This window comes from Vicugna pacos, unplaced genomic scaffold, assembly GCF_048564905.1.
Source record: "Vicugna pacos unplaced genomic scaffold, VicPac4 scaffold_21, whole genome shotgun sequence".
Classification (NCBI taxonomy): domain Eukaryota; kingdom Metazoa; phylum Chordata; class Mammalia; order Artiodactyla; family Camelidae; genus Vicugna; species Vicugna pacos.
The window spans coordinates 16219657-16243767 of record NW_027328742.1 but is presented as its reverse complement, the minus strand read 5'-3'; the positions used below and the strand labels follow the sequence as shown (position 1 = coordinate 16243767).

At 39.5% G+C, this 24111-nt stretch overlaps 1 protein-coding gene and 1 long non-coding RNA gene across 2 annotated transcripts in view; one reads left to right on the top strand and one right to left on the bottom strand.

Annotated features, from left to right (window-relative positions):
- The window catches only part of LOC140694505 (netrin-1-like), a 171713-nt gene extending 164134 nt beyond the window's left edge, over window positions 1-7579 (top strand). Inside the window, 1 exon segment of the mRNA XM_072957723.1 lies at window positions 7519-7579. Coding sequence (XP_072813824.1) covers window positions 7519-7540 — 22 coding nt within the window. The 3' untranslated portion in view covers window positions 7541-7579.
- Window positions 1-24111, bottom strand: part of LOC140694506 (uncharacterized) — a 48060-nt gene that overhangs the window by 18768 nt on the left and 5181 nt on the right. The window contains exon 3 of the long non-coding RNA XR_012070135.1: window positions 21316-21450. This is a non-coding gene — a long non-coding RNA (uncharacterized lncRNA). The remainder of the gene's footprint in view (window positions 1-21315; window positions 21451-24111) is intronic.

Genomic DNA, 24111 nt, shown 5'->3' with positions numbered 1-24111 from the left:
GCCCTATTTTCTAATCTGGCTATTCTTGAACTAGTAAAACTCTCATTATCTTATTAATTATTATATTACTAATATGATTTTATTCACAATAAATCCAAATGAATTTTATAACTTCTGATATTTTGGAGATATGATCTTTTAATCTAGAATCATGTGATTAAAGCACCTTTTGTATCTTTCAGTAGTTTCTACTTTTATTTTTTGACAGTTCCTACTATCATTTTGTTAGGCTATTCTTAGATATTTTACCTTGGTTGTTACTGTTGGAAAATTTTAGAAACCTTAATGCCTCCATCTGGTCTCTTAATCAGACCCTGGAGTATCCTAAACCACTGATCTGATTTGAACAAATGAGGTGAAAAGAATTGGGGGAAGCACTGTGTGCAGAAGAGACTGTGGAACCTCCAGAGTGGCGCCCTGCGTTGGCTCAGATGTTCTCTGGAAAAAGTTTTCTCTATGAGACTACATAGTTCCCAGCTTGACTTTCAGTTTTCTCAGCATTTCACATTAGATTTTAAAAGTCTGTGGCAGGTTCTTACACAGAAAAGAGCACTTGCACAAAGGTTTATATGTATACACTTTCTCCGGGTGGTAAATGGAACACGCTCTTCTTCCTAATTAAAAAAGCATGTTCAGTCAATCAAGGGATTACACCAATGAAATGATATTTCTCCTAACTGGTCACTAAATCCTAAACATAATATAAAAAAATAATAATTTTCAGACATAGCCTCCTTATTTGTAAATGCATGGGATTTTTCCTGTTTTTTTTCTTTTCTTTTCTGTTAACGATGTCAAACACACAACAAAATATGTACAGTGTTCGTTTAAATACTATTTTTTGAAAATGCACATGTGAAAAGTAAACTGTTTCCCTGCCATGGTCTGAGCACCTGACGAGGCCAAGATTTAAAGCTCTATTCCTTAGCTTGCCTTTGATTTCAGAAGTGACGGTAGTGACAGCTTAGAGTCTGTGCAGGACAGAAAGTATTACAGGTGTCTGCAGCTAACTGGTCTCCACTGTGTGTTTCTTCGTTGAGGTTTATGTGTTAATTAGCTACAACTATGAAGTTGTAGAGTTTCTGTTTTAGAGTTTATATTTAGAATTTTTTAAGAGATGAAATCAGTAAGACTCAAGATTTACCTGGATTATAAAACCAGATATAGAATAATAATAGCTGTAACTAAGTACATGGCCCTTCCTCTGAGCCAGGAAGCCTTCCAAGGAGATTCTGTACATTACTTCGACCCGTCCTTACCACTGTCATGTAGAAGCAACTCTCTTATTCTTATTTTATAGGAAACTATGGCACAGAGAAGTTAAGTTGTCCAAGATCACTCAGGAAGCAAGCTGCTGTGTTCAAATATGAATTTAGGCAACTTCATTCCCAAGATCTCACTACCACAACTCTGGCCTCTCTAAACAATGGAGCATGCTTTCACAAGTAAAGCAAAATACTTCAAATAAAAAACTAAAAAAAAAATAATAAGGAAAATTTTTAAATAAGGAAGAACGATAAAGTTAAATGAGTCTTCATCTTCAATTTTTCAACAAGCATGTTCCAATGAAAATTTAAACTTATTAGCTGGCAATTTTAAATTTAAACTTGGCAGTTTAAATGACCAAAAACTTTTCTTCAGTATTTTTTGTATGCTGCCAATATGGTAAGTTTTTGTTTTTCAGGACTCAAAAGCATTATGAACATCTAATTTTGTCTAAGATTCAGCTTTCATCTCTGAATGTACAGTCTTTCACCAACATATGCTTTACCCCCATCTTCAGTTGTAAACAAAGGGAACTATTCATAATGGGGATTATTAGAAGCTTATTACATTGTAAAAGACAAATGTCACTTTCTATTAGTAGCTGAACCTCATTTTTTTCCATTTATAAAAAGAGGAGTTTGACCTGCTCCCTCCAGACTTTTTCAGTGCCAACATTCTGTAGATCTGTGATTCAATTTATTAAATCTATATTTGGAGACATTTTCAGATGCTCCTAGTAAAGGCATTTTTTTCCCAAGAGTTATTCATGCTCACAACATACTGTCCTGCTGCTGCTGACTGCAAGCACCAGCAGCTCTGAATTATCTCAGCTGATGGAAAGAAGCAATAATACAGATGACTCAGAAATCATCTTTTCATAGCTCTGGAATGTTGATACAAAGATATATAGTTTTAATTTTTTAATTTTGCAGCAGGAGTGGCAGCAATAAATTTACATTTCCAATTATGTAAAATGCCTTGCTCAAACACTGCTCAAACACTGATGGCACCTCAACAAATGTTTCCCTGCTTCTTCTACCCTTTCTCTGACTTTAGGATGAGAGCCATGCTTCTTTGTGCACATCCCAACAGGAAGGGGGAGCAGTGACCGGGACTTAGTTCAAGACAAAGGGGCACCTAGTCTACGATGAAAACGAGGCCGCAATAATGAAGGCGCATGTGAAAAAATGGGAGTCAACTATAAAAATTTGTAGAAGGAAAGACAAATCCCTCTGTCTCTTCTGTCCAAAGGACCTGAGGGTGGGGAAGGGGATGAGAATGCTTTAGTAGCCCCTGCATTTCTATTTTCCACCACCCCAGTCACACAAACTTAAAATAATATTCTTAAATACGAAAAACTGCCATTTTCCTCAATCATCGGTAGGGTAATTTTTACAAATCATCATTCTGTTTTAAGACTCGTAACTTCAAATAGTAGACAAAAACAACATGAAATGTTAATTGAAAATGTCGCTTCAGGGGAAATCCCCTAAGCCCTTCTTCCCACCAGACTATTACCCCTAGGCCCCAACTCTAGAGAAATTGCAGAATAACCACTGTTCCCTCCACCATTGTATCTGAGTCTCTACAATGCTCTGAGAATAAAGAGGAAAAAGACACAGTCCCTGCTTCCGGGAGCTCCTAGGAGCACAGGACTCATTGTAAAGTGATGGCTGAGGAGGCGTGTTAAGAGGGCTTGGATAACAGTCAGCAGAGGGTGCTCGGGGCAGAGAGCTGGAACTGTAGCCAAGGCTCTCACAGAGGAGAGAACCACTGTGGTGATTTCTGAGATGCCCTAGAAGCGATCTGGGGAAGGTATAATGTTAAGGCCATTTCTCCCTGGGGAGCTGTGCATGCAAAGGAGGGAGGCCAAACAAAGCCAGGTCCCTTCTAGGAACTGCAAATAGTCTAGAAGCGAGCACAGGGTGTGGGAGGCAGGTGAGGCAACCAGGTGGAGAGATCACAAGTGCACATCACAAAGGACTCTGTGTGCCTCCAAGGTAGAGGAGACAAGCAAAGTGATCTAGAAAGAGACAAGATAGAGGCAGGGAGGACTATTGGCAGGTTCATGTGGAGGCCTGCTGAGGCCCTGCCTGGAGGAGAGAGAAGAAAGCATTTCAGCAGGTGGACGGATTGGCCACAGGTGTGATGGAAGGGCAGGAAGAGGTCAAAGATGCCGGCCAGCTTTCTGGCTTTGGCAGTGTCTAAATTATAGTGCCATTCCATGAAATAAGAAGAGCAGGAAGAGGGGCAAGTCATGAGAGGAGACAACTGATTCAGTTCTGGCTGGGTGCCTGTGGGCTCCAGGAGAGATGTGCAGTAGGCAAATAAGAGTCTAGAAATCGGGAGAAAGTTCTAGGCTGAGCCAAGTAGTTTTCTTGTTTCAAGAGGCTAATGTGTGTGAGTGGACAAGCTCACAAGAGGTGTATAGGGATAGCTCTCACCCTCCTGCATATGGGAAGCATCTGGGAGCCTTTAAAAAATAGTGCACCACAGCCTGGAGTGGGGCCTTTGTACTCTTTATTGTTTTTTAAATACTTTTGGGGGGGGGGATAGTTAGCTTTATTTATTTTAATGGAGGTACTGGGAATTGAACCCAGGACCTCTTGCATTTAAGCACGTGTTACACCGCTGAGCTGAACCGTCCCCACCTTTTTTTGTTTTTAGACATTAGCTCTACCATGCAGTCAGGGTTGAGAATCAACCTGTACAGAGCAGAGATCCTTGGGGGTAGAGAACAAGGAGAAGCTGCCCAGAGCCCTGCAGACCCCACCAGGGGCAGCCAGAGATGCAGGGGGCCTCGGACGGGCTGCAAGGAACTCAATACTCCCCAATGGCGAAGACGACAAACATGTTTCAAGCTCCCAATTCCCAGCAGTGTTTGTTCTGACTTTACTAGATTTCCAGTAATACTGAGCGAGAATAGAAATTATCTGGACACAGGGATCAAATTCAAATCCTAAATATGACCAAACTTAGCTGCGTGATTACTGATTAAAAGTTACTCGTCTGCCACGTGAAAATGGGGGACCTAGCACCTTGCTCGTGGGCTGCTGTGAGCGTAATGAAATGACATCTATAAAGGCCCTCCTGCCTCTCAGAGGTAATTGCTAGTATTGTCCCCATTTGGGACACCAGGAAACAGAGGCACAGAAAGCTTCAAACATTTGCCCAAGATGAGGGTTGGGGTCAGGAATCAAGCCAATGACTTCTTGGATCCAGAGCCCAGGATCTTCTTACGAACAACACGGCACTGCCCAGGCTCCCTGCTTCAAAACCAGCCTCCCTTTGGCTCAGTTCCATGGCACCTGCACTGCACAGATGTCCTCACTGCCTGCCTGCCCTCCCGGTGTCTGACCCCAGCACTCCTCCCTCTGTCCCACACAGCGCTTCCTTGGGCACACCATCGCTCACGAGGCCATTGCTGTGGCTACTCGGATGTTTACACGGAAACGCAGGTGGCAGCCCAGCTTTTTGCTATACATGCTGCTGTCAGTGGAGGCAAAGAGCTCACAGTTGGTGGGGGAGGCCACTTGTGGTCTCCTCCTTGGCTGGAGAGCTGGATGAAATCCAGTTTCCCTTTGCAACTTAGACATCCAGCATGAGAGATATGTAAGGCCATCTGGCCTCTCAACATAGAAATGATGCCCCCGCAGTCGTTCTTAACATTGTAATCTCCTGGCTCCACCAGGGAGCACAGGCCATGGCCTGTTGTCCACCAAGTTTTGTTTCCTTGCACAACAGCTACAATGGGGTGAGTTAACACCGGACCAGAAAATCTACAAAGCCCTCGTGTACTATTTCCTGACACTTGCAGGTCACCCAAATACCCCAGATCCTCCAAGTAAACAACTAGTAAGAGGAACTGAGCTGGCTCGTCTGTCAGACCCCTGATGGCAGGACTGATTTGGCCTCTCCTGCTCTCGGGATGATCCGTTCTCCTTCTGTGTGCCCTTCCCCGAGTGAAAGGGACTGTTCTTTGTTTATGGGCTAGGGAGTATTTATGGCTGTCTGACCAGAACCTTCAAAAGTAGAGCTCTTGGTGAGAGTGGAAGCATGGCACCCACGTCTCATGAGCTCAGCTACTCAACAGCCTCATCTAGCTAAGACTGTGGCCAACACCAGGGGTCCATGCTGTTGAGTGTTGGGTCTGGAGAGCAATGCCTTCGCCACTGAGAAGCTGCCCCACCACTTGTGACCTTGTCCCCATCGAGGGGGAGGTGACGCATCCATGGGATGAAAGCCGCGAGGGCACTAGGTGACTGTGGACCAAGCTGTGACTGGCTGGTCCTGCCCCCCATGTGACCCATGTTATCCTCAAGTGCAGAAAATCCCCAAAAAGACCCTTGCTTGAGTGAATGGGTCACCTATAAGCCAACTGTTCTTGAGCCGCCTAAGAAGCAACACAGTATATACAGTGAGCCACCCACTCACTGAAGTCCCCAAGGCTCACAGCTCCCTAATGTGACACCAGGTACCCCCAGCAAACAGAAGACCCTTACTTTATAATTGACTTGAGAATTCTACTGCCAACACTGCCTTCCACCTTCCACTTATAAAGTTCTTTCCACTCTGTCCCCTGCTCTGCAATTGTGCAATCAGTCCTGAGCTCCTTCATGAGACAGGAGGGAAGGGGGCCGGGCACAGCCATTAAAAGGATGGCACAGCCATTAGCACCGAGACGGTGGAAAAGTCAACTCCCAGTAGATCTTGAGCTTCAATACACACTCACTGAAATACAGCAGGATGCTAACTGGCACTCCCACAGGTGCCAGGACAGGTTCAAGGCTGACCATGAAAGGTCAAAGGGTGAGTGGTGGCCCAATTTCTGGTAATCGCAACACCTTCCCCAAAGCGGTTGGAATATTCCTCCCACTTATTAGCATATGAAGATACTGAGGGCATAAAAACTAACAACCACACCTCGTGGCTGCTCTCTCTGCTGAGGGAGACAGCCCACACTCTGTCTGTGGAGTGTGTATCTACTTTTCCTTTAAACTGGAGCACCCAACCCTCACGCCTCATGGCCTTTCTGTTGCCTTCTGAAACAGCCCACTCTGTCTGTGGAGTATATATCTCTCTGAATAAATCTACATTTACTGAATTGTGGCTCTCTCTTGGATTCGTTCCTGTGCAAACCAAGGACCCACACATCACGAGGTGCATCTCAGGGACCCAAATAAGACCTGGGATACGGCCATCCTCTCCCCCACATTTTCCTGTATCATACATTCCTTCCCAAAGGATCTCACCTTGTGCACTCCAAAATAGACAGCACCCATGTGTCCTGACCTGGATCTGCTTCTGCGTTTATCATTTCTTATGTCCACTAGAACGTCATCTTCATGAGGACAGGGATTTGGTTCTGTTCACAATGGAAGCACCAGCACATGACAGGTGCAGAAGAAGTATTAGCTGAATGAATGAGCTGTGGGAAGTCCTGGGAATTCAACCTGGAACTCCTAGCCACTTGGGCCCCAGCTCACTCCAGTTGCTCCCTCCTACTCATGGCTGACCTCTTGCCACCACTCTCTGCTCTGCCATCACCTGAGCCTGGATGAGCTGAGATGAGCACACACCACGGAGAGCATGGTGAATGGTTCACGTCGTTGCAACACACTCGCCCTCTGACTGCCAGGGGTTACTTAGGATGGACAAACTGAAGGGAGCACCATGTGCACCGCCCTAACCTACAACTCACTTGAAGCACCAGGAATGCACACATGGGAAGCGCAGGCCCTTTCCAACCTAAGGAGAGGGACTATGGGTGAGAAGAGGGTCTCTGTCAACTAACAGTCTCTTTACAAGCCCAGTCTTAGAAAAGCTCTTTAAAGACACTTTTGGTATCTTCCTTGTGTTTCGGTAATCCCTCTAGATTTTGTCATTTTAATCTATGCATCAGAAATACAGATGCTCTTGAAATCTCTATTGATTTTCAATGAAGAAAATCCTCAATTTCCTTCTCTGCTAGGAAAATTACTGCACTTTATATAAAAAAAGGCAGCTTCCTTTCATGAGTTTCTATCTTCAAACACCTAATTTCACAAGAATCAGTGAAGCAGGACATGAAAATCTCGCTGTGCTTTATCACCTACTGGTGGGCAGGAATGAAATGAATGAGTACTGATCTCATGAGACGGGAAGGCTGGGGCTGTCTTATTCCTGCTACAGATGGAAGGGTCCATATCTGTGAGGGGGAGGAAGGACCAAGGATGAGAAATCAACATTTTCTAACCCATTTCTCTTTTTCAGAGTCCCAGACAAAACAGTGTGATTGTATCAACAAAACAAGAACATCTGCACCCTTTTGAAAGCACGCTACAACTTTACTACTACACACGGCACTCTGTCATTGACCTAAAGGCTGATGGCAGCCAAGAAATTTGCAGGGATCTTATTCTGTGCTCATCCGTTTTGTCTTTGGAACCTCAGGAAGTTTGCCTCCTCTCCCTGAGTGTCATTTTCCTCATCCTTCAAATGGGAGTGTAACAGTCATTCATCTGCTCAGTGTCTATTTGACAACAGGAGATGCCTTATGAAAACAATAACAAAAAAAGAAAAACAGCAATTCTGATCTGTGCTGTCTTCCTCCTCCTCCCTGAACTTGAACTTACAGGCTAAAATGGCATCTTTCACTAAATCCCGAATTTATGGAGCAGTTCTGATAAGGAAGTCACAGGACTGCCGTGTAACTGAGAAATGACCCGGTGAAAAAGAATGAGTTGCCAGCAAATCCTCAAAACCCGTAAGGGTACAAACCCTGGGAGCTAAAGCCATGGGTGGGAGTCCCTTAGTTCCCCATTTCACAAAGCCGAGAACTTTGCAGGGCCCATGAAAGACACAGATAGCCCAGTACAACCACACCATGTTTTGGAGTACACCGGGGCCACATCGCTGCTGACCTGCACTTCTGTGTGTCCCAGAGCAAGAGCCCTGGACGGGGGTGACTGTTTGAGGCTGGACAAGAACTTCCTGTTCTGTCTCTTTTGCTCTCTCTCTTCCTGCAATAAAACAACTGGTAGGACTCTGGTGGGGAGCACTGCACCCACATTCTCTGGCAAACCACACACCAGGCTGCTCTAGCTGATCTGAGAGAGGACTATATATACTCCAAAGTCAGGCAGAAGGCTGCCTGTGGCCTTGGGAATCCAAACCAGCTTGTCCTGTTAATCAGGATATTACACATCTAAAGAAAGTGTGCACCAGATGAAGACGATGCCTTAGACAACATCGGTGGTTATGTCCAGCAGTGTCTAAGGACAAGTCCTGCTCTGGTAGATGGGAGCATTTTGGTTGCTTTAAGAGTTTGCTACTGAAGGGCTGGGACATTTCATTGGGACTTGAAACTCCAGACCTCTTTACTCACATAGGCAGACAAGTTAGGTGAGCCAGCTCAGCCTTTATTCCAACTTCCTAACCAAAAGGCTATGAGGTTGAAAATATATTTCTCAGACTCTTCTGCAACAAGGCTTCCAGATGTGGCTTTAAAAATGCCCATCAGAGATTGAGATTTGCAAATATTAACTACTATATATAAAAATAGCTAAAAGAACTAAATTTCTTCTGTATAGCACAGGGAACAATATTTAATATCTTGTAATAAACTTCAGTGAAAATTATATGAAAAGGAATTCATACATATATATGTGAATATGAAGGACTGGAACATTGTGTTGTACATCAGAAATTGACACATTGTAACTGACTATACTTCAATTAAAAAATATATATATATAATGCCCATCAGCAGCATCTGAGTGTGACTGAAAGCAGAAACCCAGATGAATGGAGGCAGAGGTGGTTGGAGGAGCTACGTTATTTTGCTGGGGTGGATGCAGCCGGCATGGCAGAGATCTAGAAGGAATGCTCACAATAGCCACTCACTGATCTGCAAGTGAGTTAGGTTAACAGCTTCCTGAAATCCTCCCCACCCCTCCTGATGAGCCAGGTGTCTGGTGTTTTTCTGGAAATCACTAGGCGCAGCCTGGAACTCAAAGGTAAAAATTAAAAACTGCAGTCAGGCAGCGAAGAGACTGGCAGGACGCGTTGGACAAAAGTATGTCAGAATCAACAAGGAATGGGGAGGGGATAGAACGTGTGCTGAGGATCCTGACTTCAGGGGTGGATTGTCTATGTTGAGGACTCTGAGTCAGTATGAGTAGATGGATTGATGTGGACTAAAATGGTGGCCATTGTTCAGATAAGTGTGTGATTTGGAGTATATTTATTTGAGGAGGGTTTTTTTTTCCCCTTCAAAATTGATCATTTCTAGGGAGCAGAAGAATACTCTGCCACACAACATCTAAGTGCATAAGAGATGCTACGGTATGATGGTGGTATGAAAAATTTCAGTACTGCAGTTTCAAGCTTTCCTTAATGAGGTGCACAGCAGTAGGTACTTAAAATAAGGTACTTATAATAAAGACATCATCATATGTACATATCCTTAAAGATACACATATGGTGCTATTAAGTGGGTCTGAAATGTGTTCTGCATTCTAAAATCTGATGAAATAAAATCAGTAGCTCAATATGCCTGTCGGCTCTAAAAACATGATGTAGCTCATGATCACAGAAAGCAAGATCAGCAAGGAAATTTGAGATTTGTCTTTTCCAGTGTCAAAGTTAATATTTTTTGCTTTACTTAAAAAGCATTTTTTTAATTAGGGCTGCCAGCATCCATTGGTATACTGTGTTCAGTAGATGTGTTCAGATGCTTTAGACAGTGAATCAGACCAAAGACTGAGGTTTAGACAGTAGTTAAATGCCTCACCCGTGTGATCAGCATCCACAAACTGGTATACTGAAAATTCTTAAAAGTGAGAACTTCATCAAAGCAATGAAAAGTGAGGGGAAAAAATAGCCACAGACTAGTGGAAGTTTCATAACTTGTAAAAATGACAAAAGGCTATTCATGAACATATTTTTGAATACCCCTACACTTTAATAAGATAAACAACAATCTGACAACAGGTTGCACACTGCTCCCTGTAGGAGAAGCCATGCAGGTGGACTCTTATGTGAATGGGGCTGGAGCTGTAGAATTAGTTAGTCTTGCAAGTAACTCAGTTAAAAACAAATGCAAATGGGATACACTTCTAGACTATCTGAGTAAACATCTTGGAAAACTTACTCCTCTATGAAGCAATGACAATGGCAAAATTTGTCAAAATTCAACTCTGTAGAACTCTGGAAATTAAACCAAGACTTCCAGCAATCCAGGGAGTGTTTTTTTGAGAAAAAAAAAACAGCTAAATCTCCATAAAGATAGTGAGTTTTGTGGCATTGTAACTTGATCTACCCCATCCCTGTATCCTCACCTAAATGGTGGCCTTTAAAAGCAATAGTCTCACAATCAAGGTAGGGGCAAAAGTGATTTAAAATTACCCAAAAAATCCGCCCCCAGAGAGCTGTCACTATTTGACCTATCACAAACTCATGCTGTGCAAACAGCCTGTCCCCAGAGTGTTTGTGGAAAACAATCAGCAGTGAGTATCTAACATTACAACTGCCTGAGGCAGTGGGACCAGTAGAGGCTAACTAGGTGCTGACTAGGAAACTTAGAAGGCAAAATTGAGTAATGAGACGTTCTGGGGGTGAAGGTAGGGTTAAAAAGCTCCAAAAAATTCTGAGAATTGTAGAAGGCCGTACACATGTGTGGCACAGGGCAAGGAAAGATCTGAGATAATCTTAAGCCTTCAACTCTGGCTGAACTTGAGGTTCTGCATAAGCAAGAACTAAAGGCTATGGAAGAGCTGCAGACTACCTGCCGTTGCTGAGGGCATCCCTCAGCACACAGACACAGCCACCGGGCAACAGCTCAAATGACTGGCTCCAGGCATTGAAAGAAATCACTGTCCAATCATTATTACAGTGATGACAACTAGGCTTTCTTCACACACACTGATCTCATGGCCATGCATGATAAAGAATACAGACTTTACAGAATTTGCTCAGGAAAGTATCTAAATAAATAGCTGCAGCAGCAATGACAATGGAAGCAACAATTAACCCTTGAGATGAGGAAAATCTGGCTTTCAGATCTGCCACATTGTAATATTTTAAATGTCCAGCTTTCAAAAGAAAATTACAAGATGTATGAAGAAAAAGAAAAATTTGGCCATAACAGGGGAAAAAGTAGTCAATAGAAACTCCCTGAGGAAGCCCAGACACTGGACTTACTAGACAAAGACATAAATAAGCAATTACACATATGTTCAAAAAACTAACAGAAACCATGCCTAAAGATTTAAATTATGTGAACATCTCATTGTACAGAGAATATCAATAAATAAAATTTATATTAAAAACCAACCAGAAATTCTAGAAATACAAATATAATGACTAAAATGTAAACTTCAATAAGAGGTTTCTCTGTAGATATGAATTTGTTGAAGAAAAAGTCAGTTAAATTAAAACTACTGAGATTATCCAGTCTGTGGATCAGAAAGAAAAAGGAATGAAAAAAAATGAACACTGTGTCAGAGATAGGTGGGACACCATCCACAATACCAATACACACATAATGGGAGCGCCAGAAGGTAGGAGAGAATAAAAGGGGCAGAAAGAATATATAAAGAAATAATAGCTGAAAACTTCCCAAATTTGATGAAAACATTAATTTGTACATCCCAGCAGCTCAACAAACTCCACGTGGTATAAACATAGAGACATCTAAAATAGGCACATCAGACTCAGTGTGTCAAAACAGAAGAACAAAGGATCTTGACAGCAGAAAGAGTAATGTGGCTCAACATATAGAAAGGCTCCTCTGTAAGACAGTTGATTTCTCATCAAAAACCATGGAGACTAGAAGGCAGTAGGACGATATCATCAAAGTGATAAAAGGAAAAGACTGTCACCAAGTATTTTATAGCCAGCAAAATGATTCTTTAAAAAAATTAAAGGAGAAATTAAGACACTGCTACAAAATCAAAATCTGAAAGAATCCATTGCTAACAGGCCTGCCCTACAAGAAATACTAAGGATAATCCAGCAGGTGTAAATGAAAGGACACTCACCTGAAAAATAAAGAGCACTACTACATGAGTAAAAAAATAAAACAGTATAAATCGAGTATTACATGTAAATGTTTTGTTGTATTTGATGTAAAGGACAACTGCATAAAACAATACTTATGAAACTGTGTAGATGTGCTTATAAATGCATAAAGGTGTAATTTGTAAGACAGTGGCAGCATGAGGAGGGGGAGGGAAAAGATTGATACCAAAGCAAAATTTTGGTGCACTATTGAAATTAAGTTGGCATTCATGTGAACTAGATTGCTTTAAAACGAGATGTTAATTATAATCTTCTGGGCAATGGAGGAGAAGTAAGGAGGAGGAAGAGAAGGAGGAGGAGGAGGAAAAAAGATAAAATAAACAACAAATTAAAATGGAACACTTGAAAATGCCTACTTTGAACAAAAAAGTGTAGTAATAGAGGAATGGATAAAAAAAAGACATATAGAAAGCAGATAGCAGATGTACCTTCAACCTGATAAGAAATTACATTAATGTAAATGAATTAAACATTCTAATCAAAATACTAAAGGCAGAAATAAATGGAATAGAGAATAGATGAACAACAGAGAATAATCAACAAAAAGAAAAGTTGGTTCTTTGAAAAGATCAACAAAATTGACAAATTTTTAGCTAATATTAAAAAAGAGAAGATTCAAATTACTAAAATGAGAAATGAAAGGAAGGATGTCACTACTGCCCTTACAAAGATAACAAGTAATATAAGGGAATATTATGGATAATTATATAGCCAATAAATGAGATAATTTAGATGAAATGGATAAATTCCTAGAAGGACATAAATGACTGAAGCTAATTCAAGGAGAAATAGAAAATTCAAATAATCCTACAGTAATTAGTGACGAAAATAGTAATCCAAAACATTCCCACAAGGAAATGCTAGGCCCGTATGGCTTTGCTGGTGAATTCCATCAACTACTTAAAGAAAAGACAAAAACAAAAACAAACAAAAAAAGAAAACAATGCTTCACAATCTCGTCTAAAAATAAAGAGTTGGGAACACTTCCCAATTTTTTCAATGAGACTAGTATCACACTGATACCAAAACCAGACAAAGGCATCACAAGAAAACTAAAGACTATCTCTTATGAATATAAATGCAAAAATCCTCAACAGAATACAAGCAAATCCAATCCAGTAACATATAAAATAGACCACAATTAAGTGGGATGTATCCAGGTATGCAAAGGCAGTTCAACATACAAAAGTCAATTCATGTAATATGCCATACTAATAGAAAAAAATGTATAAAAACTAGAAATAGAAGAGAACTTCCTCAATTTGACAGAGAACACCTATGAAAAACCTGGAGCAAAGATCACACATAATGTTGAAAGACTGAAATATTTCCTCACACAATCAACATTGTACTAGAGGTTCAAGTCAAAGCAAACAAAGAAAATACAGCATCTAGATTAGAAAGAAAGAAATAAAACTGTTTTGATTCCAGATGACATGATATTATATATTAAAATCACAAGGAATTGACAAAGGAATAAAAAGAGAGAAAAGAAAAAAAATCCTATTATAATTAGTAACCCAGTCTGACCAAAATTGTAAGACACAAATCAATATATAAAAAAGTAATTATATTTCTATACAACAGCAGAGAATAATCTAAAAATAAAATGAAGGAAACATTTTCATTTACAATAGCATCAAAAAGAATAAAATACTTAGGAATATTAAGAAAAATATGTGGAATACGGAGAAAAATGTCTGAAACATGTATATAGAAAACTAAAATACTACTGATAGAAGTTAAAAATGACCTAAAATAAATGGAAAGCTCTTCTGTGTTCATGGATCAGAAGCCTTATTATTGTTAGGATGGCCATTGTCCTCAAAATGACCTATAGATGCAATGCAACTCTGGCTTTTTGGCAGAAATGAACAAGCTGATCCTAAAACTAATATGGAAATGCAAGATACCCAGAATAGTCAAAACAATCTTGAAAAAGAACAAAGATTTGAAGTTTCCAAATTCAAAACTCACTAACAAAACTAATCCACACAGTGTGGTACTTGCATAAAGGACAGAAAAATAGATTGAGAGAAAAGAACTGAGAGTCCATAAACAATCTCTTACACGTAACCATTTAATTTTTGACAAAGGTGCCATGACAATCCAATGGGGAAAAAATAATCTTTAGAAAAATGATGCTGGAACGCCTGCACATACACCTGGAAAGAAAGAAAACTGAACTTTTATCTTAACACCATATATGAAAGTTAACTGAAAATAAATCACAGACCTGAAACTATAAAACTTTAAGAAAATGAACAATGAGAAAATCTTCAGGACTTTGGATTACAAATACTTGTAATATATGACACCAAAAGCACAAACAACAAAAGAAAAAAATCAAGTAAACTGGACTTCAGTAAAATTAAAAACTTCTGTGCTTCAAAGGACTTCATCAAGAAAGTAAGAAGACAATCCACAGGATGGATGAAATTATTTCCAATATTTTCCAAGATAAGGAACTTTTATCCAGAATAGACAAAGAAGACTTAAAACATGACAATACAAAGACAAATACAATTAAAATGGGCAAAGAATTTAAATAGATGTTTCTCCAAAAAACATACGAATGGGAAATAAGCACATAAAAAGATGTTCAACATCAGTAGGCATTAGGGAAACAGAATCAAAAGCACAATGACATGCCACTTCATACCAACTAGGATGACAAATATTTATGATATAGGATATATAAATATGTACCTATAAACCCGGTAATAAAGTGTTGATGAGGATGTGGAGAAACTGGACTCCTCATACATTACTACTGGAAATATAAAATGGTGCAGTCACTTTAAAAACTACTTTAGCAATTCCTCAAAATTTTAAAAGTAGAATAAATACCAGCAATTGCATTTTCTGATATATCCTCTAGAGAACTGAAAATATGTGTTCACACAAAAACTTGTCCATGAGCATTTACAGCAGAATTATTCATCATCAACTGATGGATGGATAAGCAATGTGGAGTATTTATAACAACGGCATATTATTTGAACACATAAAGGAATTTGGGTACTGATATATGCTACACCATTGATGAGTCCAGACTACGTCACACTAAATGAAAGATGACAATCAAATAAGGCAGCATACTGTATGGTTCTACTTATATGAAATGCCCAGAACAGGCAAATACATAGAGGCAGAAAGTACAGTTGTAGCTGCTGGGGGCTAAGGGAAAAGGAAGGTTAGGGACTGACTTACTAAAGGGTACCAGTTCCTTTTGGGAGTGATGGCTACAAAGCCCTGAAATGTACTTAAAACACTAATGCACACTTTCAAATGCTGCATTTTATGGTATGTGAATTATACCTCCATAAAGCTGTTATTCTTGAAGCTGAGCCCACCTATGGAGCAACTGGCACAGCACTGACTGTGGCATCTGGAGAGGGAGTGACCAACCTGCCCACCACGAAGGAGAGCAGCACCTGACCCAGTGTTGGAGGTGCACGATATTCTTGCTGACGGACACTGTGAGTAGCACAGACGAGGGGGCCAACAGAGCAAGCTGATTTCGTGAAACAGGGTGAAGACACAAAGACCTCTCAATAAAACCATTAAGAGTGCACAGTCTCTAGGAGAATGCATCTTTGTTTTTTAAATCTTTTTATACCTGTTTTATTTTCTGTTAACTTTTTAATCCTTAGTTTTTAAACAGTTCTATACATTTACAGTTCTCATTTCATTTTTAATTCTCTTGGTTTTGATCTGTTATTGATTATTCACAGGTTTTAAATATTGTGTTTTGATATTTTTCTTCATTTTATTAAGGCTTTTAAAAGACATCTCAACTCAACTGCTATTCTGCTTCAACTTCCTCTTCTATTATTGATTATACACTGTCTTCAAACCTTCTTTTCCTCCATTCTTTTAAAATTCTCTCTCTCATTTTTAAGTTTTATTTCCACATAGGCTTTAGATAGATAAATAAATAAACTCCTTTAAGGACCACAATAGATAACTGATACTCCTTAAGCCACAGTGCCAGAGAGATATGAGCAGTATGAAAAAGCAGAAGAAGTATTCCCAATTAAAAGAGCAAGAGAAATCCCCTGAAAGAACGATCAATGAAATAGACATTGATGGCCTACTAGATAAAGATTTCAAAAAAGAAGTGATCAAATTACTGAAGGAACTAAAAGAGATAGTGTTTAGAGACATAAAATATGCCAAAAACAAAATAGTAGCTATAAAGAAGAGCCAATTAGAATTGGTATATTAATTGGCTGAAATGAGATCTGACCTAAAGGCTGTAAAAATCAGGCTAGATAATGCAGAGGAACAAATAAGTGACCTAGAACACAGGACAACAGAAAGCACCCAATCAGAACAGCTGAGAGAAAAACAAATATACAACAATGAAAGCAATATAAGGAACCTATCTGATAATATAAAGCATGCCAATCTATGCATAATAGGGGTTCCAGAAGGGGAAGAAAGAACAAAGGGGATGGAAAAGGTATTTAAAGAAATCATGACTGAAAACTTCCCAAACCTAAAGAAGGATTCAGACACCCAAGCACAGGAGGCTCAGAGGTTCCCAAACAGGAAGAGCCTAAAGAGACCCACACCAAGACATATCATAATCAAGATGGCCAGACTGAAGGATAAAGAAATGATCCTAAAGGCAGCAAGAGAAAAACAAAGAGTGAGTTACAACAGAAGGCTCTCAGCTGATTTCTCTACAGAAAAACTATAGGCCAGAAGGAAGTGGCAAGATATATTCAAAGTTCTTAATGAAAAAAAGGATGCAGCCTAGGATACTTTCTCCAGCAAGGCTATCCTTTAGAATAGAAGGAGAGATATAGAATTTCACAGAGAAGCAAAAACTAAAAGACTTTAGCAACACTAAACCCATGCAAAAAAAATATTGAAAGGTCTACTCTAAATAGAAAAGAAGCAGGATGCTACAGGAATGAGAACTCATAACTGGAAAGGTGATAACTACCATGAATTACAAATAGAATAAACATGAAACTGTAAAAGAAGATATCTAAATCATTGAGTGGGAGAGGGAAGCAAGAAAAGCCTTCTTCTTTTTTTTTAAATATTTTATTCTCAGTAGGATGGGTTTGAGATTACATTTCTATCTGTTTAGTACACACAGTTACAGTAATTGGTTAACAAACTTACAAAAAAGTGTAACCACAAGCCAAAAACTTACAAGTGAGTCACAAAAACTAAATACAATCCAAGATGATACAAAACAAAGTTACCATACCACAAAAGGAAGAAGAAAGGAACAAAGAAGAAATAGCAAATCAACTGCAAAAAAAAGTTCAAAATAGAAATAAACACTCATCGATCATTAATTATTGTAAATGTTAATGGACTAAATCCTCCAGTCAAAAGACAGAGTGGCAGACTGGATAATAAAGCAAGAACCTTCAATACACTGCATACAAGAGACACACTTTAGGGAGAAGGACACATATTGATTGAGAGTGAATGGACGGAAAAGGCTTTTCCATGCAACTGGAAATGCCAAAAAAGCAGATGTAACAGAACAGATTTGAGACAAAATAGACTTTAAAACAAGGGCCAGAAAGAAAGATAAATAAAGACATTTTATAATGATTAAGGGAGCAATACAAGATGAGGATATTACAATCATTAGTATATATGCACCCAACATGAGCACCTAAGTACGTAAAACAACTACTAACAGAGATAAAGGGGGAAATTGATAGGAATACAATCATTGTCAGAAATTTTAACACCACATTAACATCACTAGACAGATCTTCCAGACAGAAAGTAAAGAAGGCAACAGAGAAATTAAATGATACAATAGAAAAATTAGATTTAGTGGATATTTTCAGAGCACTACAACCCCCTAGAATAGGATATATATTCTTTTTAAGTGCGCGTGGAACATTTTGTAGGATTGATCATGTACTTGGTCACAAAAGAAGCCTCAACAATTTTAAGAAGATAGAAATTATCTCAAGCAACTTCACTGACAACAATGCCATTGAAACTAGAAATAAACTAAGGAGAAAAAAAGGAGAAAAAAAGGAAAGCATAGAGATTAAACAACATGCTATTAAAAAAACCAATGGGTCAATGATGAAATCAAAGTTGAAATTAAAGAATACCTTGAGACAAATGAAAATGAAAACACAACCACACAAAACTTTTGGGACGCAGCAAAATCAGTGCTAAGAGGAAAGTTTAGGGAGATACAGGCCTTCCTCAAATAAGAACAATATCAAATAAACAATCTAACCCACCAGTTAAAAGAACTAGATACAGAAGAGCAAAAACACCCAAAAGGCAGCAGAAGGAAGGAAACAATAAAGATCAGGGAGGAAATAAATAAAATAGAGATTTAAAAAATAAAGAAAATAATCAAACCAAAAGCTAGTTTTTTGAAAGAATAAATTAAATCGACAAACCTCTGGACAAACTCACAAAGAAGAAAAAAGAGAGAACACAAATTTGCAAAATAAGAAAGGAAAATGGAGAAATTACATCAAATAACATAGAAATACTGAATATCTTATGAGAATATCATGAAAAACTACATGGAAAAAAATGGATAACTTAGAGGAGATGGACAAGTTTCTGGAAACATACAGACCACCAAGTCTGAATCAAGAAGAAACTGACCACTTGAACAAACTGATCACTAGGAATGAAATCTAATAAACAATAAAAAAAAATTCCCTACAAATAAAAGTCCAGTATTGGACAGCTTCACCGGGGAATTCTAACACACACACATAAAAGAACTCATACCAGTCCTTCTCAAACTCTTCCAGAAGATTGAAAAGAAGGAATATTCCCAGACTCTTTCTATGAAGGCACCATCACCCTGATACAAAAACCAGGCAAAGACACCACCAAAAAAGAGAATTACAGACCAATATCACTGATGAACACAGATGCAAAAGGTCCTTACCAAAATACTAGCAAATAGAATCCAACAGAACATAAAAAAGATTATACATCATGCTCAAATGGGGTTCATCTCAGGGAAACAAGGGTGGTTCAACATATGCAAATCAATCAATGTAATACTTCACATCAACAAAAGAAAGGACAAAAACCACATGATCATCTCAATAGATGCAGAAAAGTTTTTGAAAAAATTCAACACCAATTTATGATAAAAATTCTCACAAAAGTGGGTATTGAGGGAGAATATCTCAACATCATAAAAGATATATATGACAAGCCTACAGCCAGCATAGCACTCAACGGTGAAAAACTCAAAGGAATCTCACTAAAATCTGGGACAAGAAAATGATGCCCACTATCACCACTCCTATTCAACATAGTCTTGGAAGTCCTGGCCACAGCAATCAGGCAAGTAAGAGAAGTAAAAATGGTCTAAATTGGAAAAGAAGTGGTAAAAGTGTCACTCAATGCAGATGACATGATACTATATATAGAAAACCCTAAAAGTTCCACATAAAAACTACTAGAGCTGATCGAAGAATTTAGCAAGGAAGCAGGTTACAAGATTAATGTTCAAAAATCAGTTGTATTTCTTTACACAAATGATGAATCAACAGAAAAAGAAAGTAAAGAAACAATCCCCTTTAAAATAGCACCCAAAGTAATAAAACATCTAGGAATAAATCTAACCACAGAGGTGAGAGAATTATACACAGAAAACTATAAACCACTGGTAAAGGAAATTAAAGAAGACTTTAAAAAATGGAAAGGTATCCCATGCTCTTGGATTGCAAGAATCAATACTGTTAAAATGGTCACACACCCCAAGGCAATCTACAGATTTAATGCAATCCCTATCAAATTACCCTGGACATATTTCATAGAACTAGAACAAATCACAATAAAATTTATATGGAACCATCAAAGACATAGAATTTCCAGGGCATTACTGAAGAAAAAAAAAGAGGCTGGAGGAATAACTCTCCCAGCCGTCAGACAATACTGTAGAGTTACAGTCATCAAGACAGCATGGTATTGGTACAAAAACAGACATATAGACCAATGGAACAGAATAGAGTGCCCAGAAATGAACCCACATACTTTTGGTCAACTAATCTTCGACAAAAGAAGCAAGAATATACAATGGAATAAAGACAGTCTCTTCAGCAAGATAAACATAAGACAAGATACAATAAACATCCTAGAAGAAAATACAGGCAAAATATCGGACATTCATCTCAGAAATGTTCCCCTAGGGCAGTCTACCCAAGCAATAGAAATAAAAGCAAGAATAAAAAAAATGGGACCTAATGAAACTTATAAGCTTCTGCACAGCAAAGGACACCATAAGTAAAACAAAAAGACAACCTACAGAATTGGAGAACATTTTTGCAAATGAAACTGACAAAGGCTTGATCTCCAGAATACATAAACAGCTCATATGACTTCATAAGAAACAACCAAATAACCCAATCCAAACATGGGCAGAAGACCTAAACAAGCAATTATCCCATGAAGACATACAAATGATCAATGGGCACATGAAAAAATGCTCAATATCACTAATTATCAGAGATACACAAATCAAAAATACAATGAGTTATCACCTCAAAGCAGTCAGAATGGCCATCATTCAAAAATCCACAAATGACAAATGCTAGAGAGGTTGTGGATAAAGGGGAACCTCCTACACTTTTGGTGGGAATGCAGTTTGGTGCAGCCACTGTGAAAAACAGTATTGAGTTTCCTCAAAAGACTATGAATAGACTTGCCATGTGACTCAGGAATCCCGCTCCTGGGCATATATCCTGAAGGAACCCTACTTCAAGATGACACCTGCACCCCAGTGTTCATAGCAGCAGTATTTACAATAGCCAAGACATGGAGACAGCCTAAATATCCATCAGCGGATGACTGGCTAAAGAAGTGTTATATTTATAAAATGGGATACTACTCGGCCATAAATACTGACCGAGGCCATTTATATATATAGGCCATTTGCAGCAACATGGATGCTCCTGGAGAATGTCATTCTAAGTTAAGTAAGCACGGTAACAAGGAATAAAGAGAAATTACCTCCAGGTACAGTTATTTTGATTAAAATATCCATACATAAAGCAAGTCACCCCCACGACTGCTGCCAGGAGGAGCATCTGAGTGTATTAGCCCAGCCAAGCAAAGAAGATTCAGATCTTCTCTCCGTAGAATTTCCTGCAGAAAGACAGAAGGAAGTTTCAGAAGACACACATAAACACTCTGTAGCTTCATCCTCATGTTAACTTCTTTTTTCTTTGTTTTTTGGGGGGTCATAATTAGGTTTATTTATTTTTTAAATGGAGGCATTGGGGATTGAACCCAGGACCTCATGCATGCTAGGCATGCACTCTACCACTGAGCTCTACCCTCCCTCCATCATATTAACTTCTGATTCTAAATCAAGGTGGCTTTAAGTTTAAACCTCTGACTCAATTCACACTTAAAACATATGCATTTTCATAGCAGCCCCCAAATTCTACCATGAAATAAGAAGTGTTTTATGTATCAGAAATACAGATCACTGGTTCACCTGCTGAAGAGAGATAAATGAGAACAGACGAGGCCGACTCCAGAGCAGATGCAGGGGATCATCACCACTCACTGGACAGTCTGGCATATTCAACAAATCCCCCCAAAGATCATTCTTAACAGGCTTGACACAAGTGGACATCAACAACAGGCTCAGTCATCTGCTCCTGCCTTATCTCGGGAAATTGCCTGGAGCAAATGCATCGTAAACCACAGATAATAAGGAAATGGCTGATAATGATAACAACTGGGATTGCAATGTCTCTCTGAAAAAATATTTAAAAAACTCATTGAGGGAATGGGAGAGGGCAGGAGGGATGTGACTGAGGAAGGTACTGCCCTGTATTCTTTGTATCTAGCACGTCTGTTCCTAGGTTTTTAAAACCCTTCAATGTTTCTCAGTTAATCTGGAGTAGATGGAACAGGCCAGGGAGGCAAGATTAGGAGAAAGGAGGCAGGACATGAAGCGGTGCCAGGCTGGTCCTGAAAGGGAGACAGACACAGACAGGCAGACACAGAGGGTTTAGGGATGAGGTGAAACAATGAGACGGCGGCTAAGGTGTGTCTTGCTTTTGCTGATAATTCCCTCAACTGGCTCACTGCTGACTCGGCAGTGCTGGGTAAAACCTGTGGATTTCCTCAGCTCTGAGTTCTCTCTGAGGCTTCCGGCTCAGTCTGGAGCTGAGATGAGCTCCATGGGATTAGCCTAGGGGGACTCAGCTCTGAGAACAGCCTGCAGTCCTGGGAAACTTCACACAGGAACCCCCTTGGGCTGGACCAGCACTCACAGGGCTGCTGTGAGTCCAGCTCCATCGTCAGAGACCTGGGCGTGGACCATTCCATGGGGAAAAGGGCTGAGCCCGATGCCAAATCAGATAGGAGAGACAAATTGTGTTCATTCTCATGTGACTGGGTTTTGTGGCCTGGCTCACAGATGGCAGGCTCAGGATGGTGTCTGGCCAAGAAAACCCTGGCAATGGGTTTGAGGTGTTTTGGACTCTTTCTTGTTAAGCTTTTTGTAATACATACTTGTCAACTATCCGTCCTGAAAATGCCACATTCGAAACTGAAAGAATGTTAGAAGTTGCCTGCTCCAACTGCCCAATGGTAAACACACATTGCTGCAGTTAGAGAGCTGGTCAGGCAGCCTCTGCCTGGATATTTACAGTGACGGGGAGTTCATTACTTCCAAAGGTTACATGTCGGCAAGAAGGTCAGAAAGAATTTTTGAACCTTAAACAGATGTCTGCCTCCTAGTCCTTGCTGAAAGTCTAGGAATAATGAGGATCCCTTCAAATGTAGTTTTGTCTGATTGTTATCTCTCTCTGTCATAAACACCCCAATTCTTAATATCAATTTTTCAAAATTCATCTTTGACTTCTTTTTATCAAAGTTATACCATACATTCATTAAAGAGTCAAACAGTTCTCAAACACCAATTGTAAAAAGGAGCAGTTCCCAGCAACCGCCACATTTCCTGGCCAGAAGCAACCAAGTTCAGCTCCTACTGCTGACTTTTAGAATAATTACTCCCTATCTCTGACTAATATCCTTGTAACACAGCCTACAGACTTTTTCAGCTTTATGTATCACCTATTTAACTATTTTGGAAAATGAGGATTCAGCTCTCTTTCAAACCCCATCTCATCTACACACCCAAACCTTCATTCTTCCAACCTTTTGATACAATTACATTATAATTTTGATCAGCTCAGTATCCTTGCTTTACATTATTAGGACTCTGTACAGACTGTTCACAGGTGTAGCAAGTTGTCTGCTAGCCTTACTTTTTCCTTCCCTACTTTGTTTTCCCTGGAGTTAATAATTGTCTTGGTGGTTCATAGCTTAGATTTCTGTGCACTTAACAATTCAACCCCAGACCTTCTCTTAATGAATAACTTTCTCAGTACTTTCCAATACATTGTCTACAAATTTCATCTCCTTGAATAAATCTCTTCAGGTCTCCTGCAACCTGGATTAACGACATGCTAGTCTTGTCAAAGAGATCAAGGGGCCACTAGTGGGAAGCAACAAAGGGAACACATGGACCAGGAGCAGGGAACAGATCAACATATTTTCCTTAGTAAAACATACTTAAAATAGTGGGAAAATTGTTTTCTTTACAAACACAAACACACACACTAACCCCAAAAGCCCATAAAGAATGATTAAAGAGCCATCAAACCCATTGCCCTGCCATCAAATTTTGTGTAACATAAAACAAAAATAACAGAAGGAAAATATCATATAAAAATTAATCTCAAGGGGGATGGGGTACACTCTGTGGCAGAGTATGTGCTCAGCATG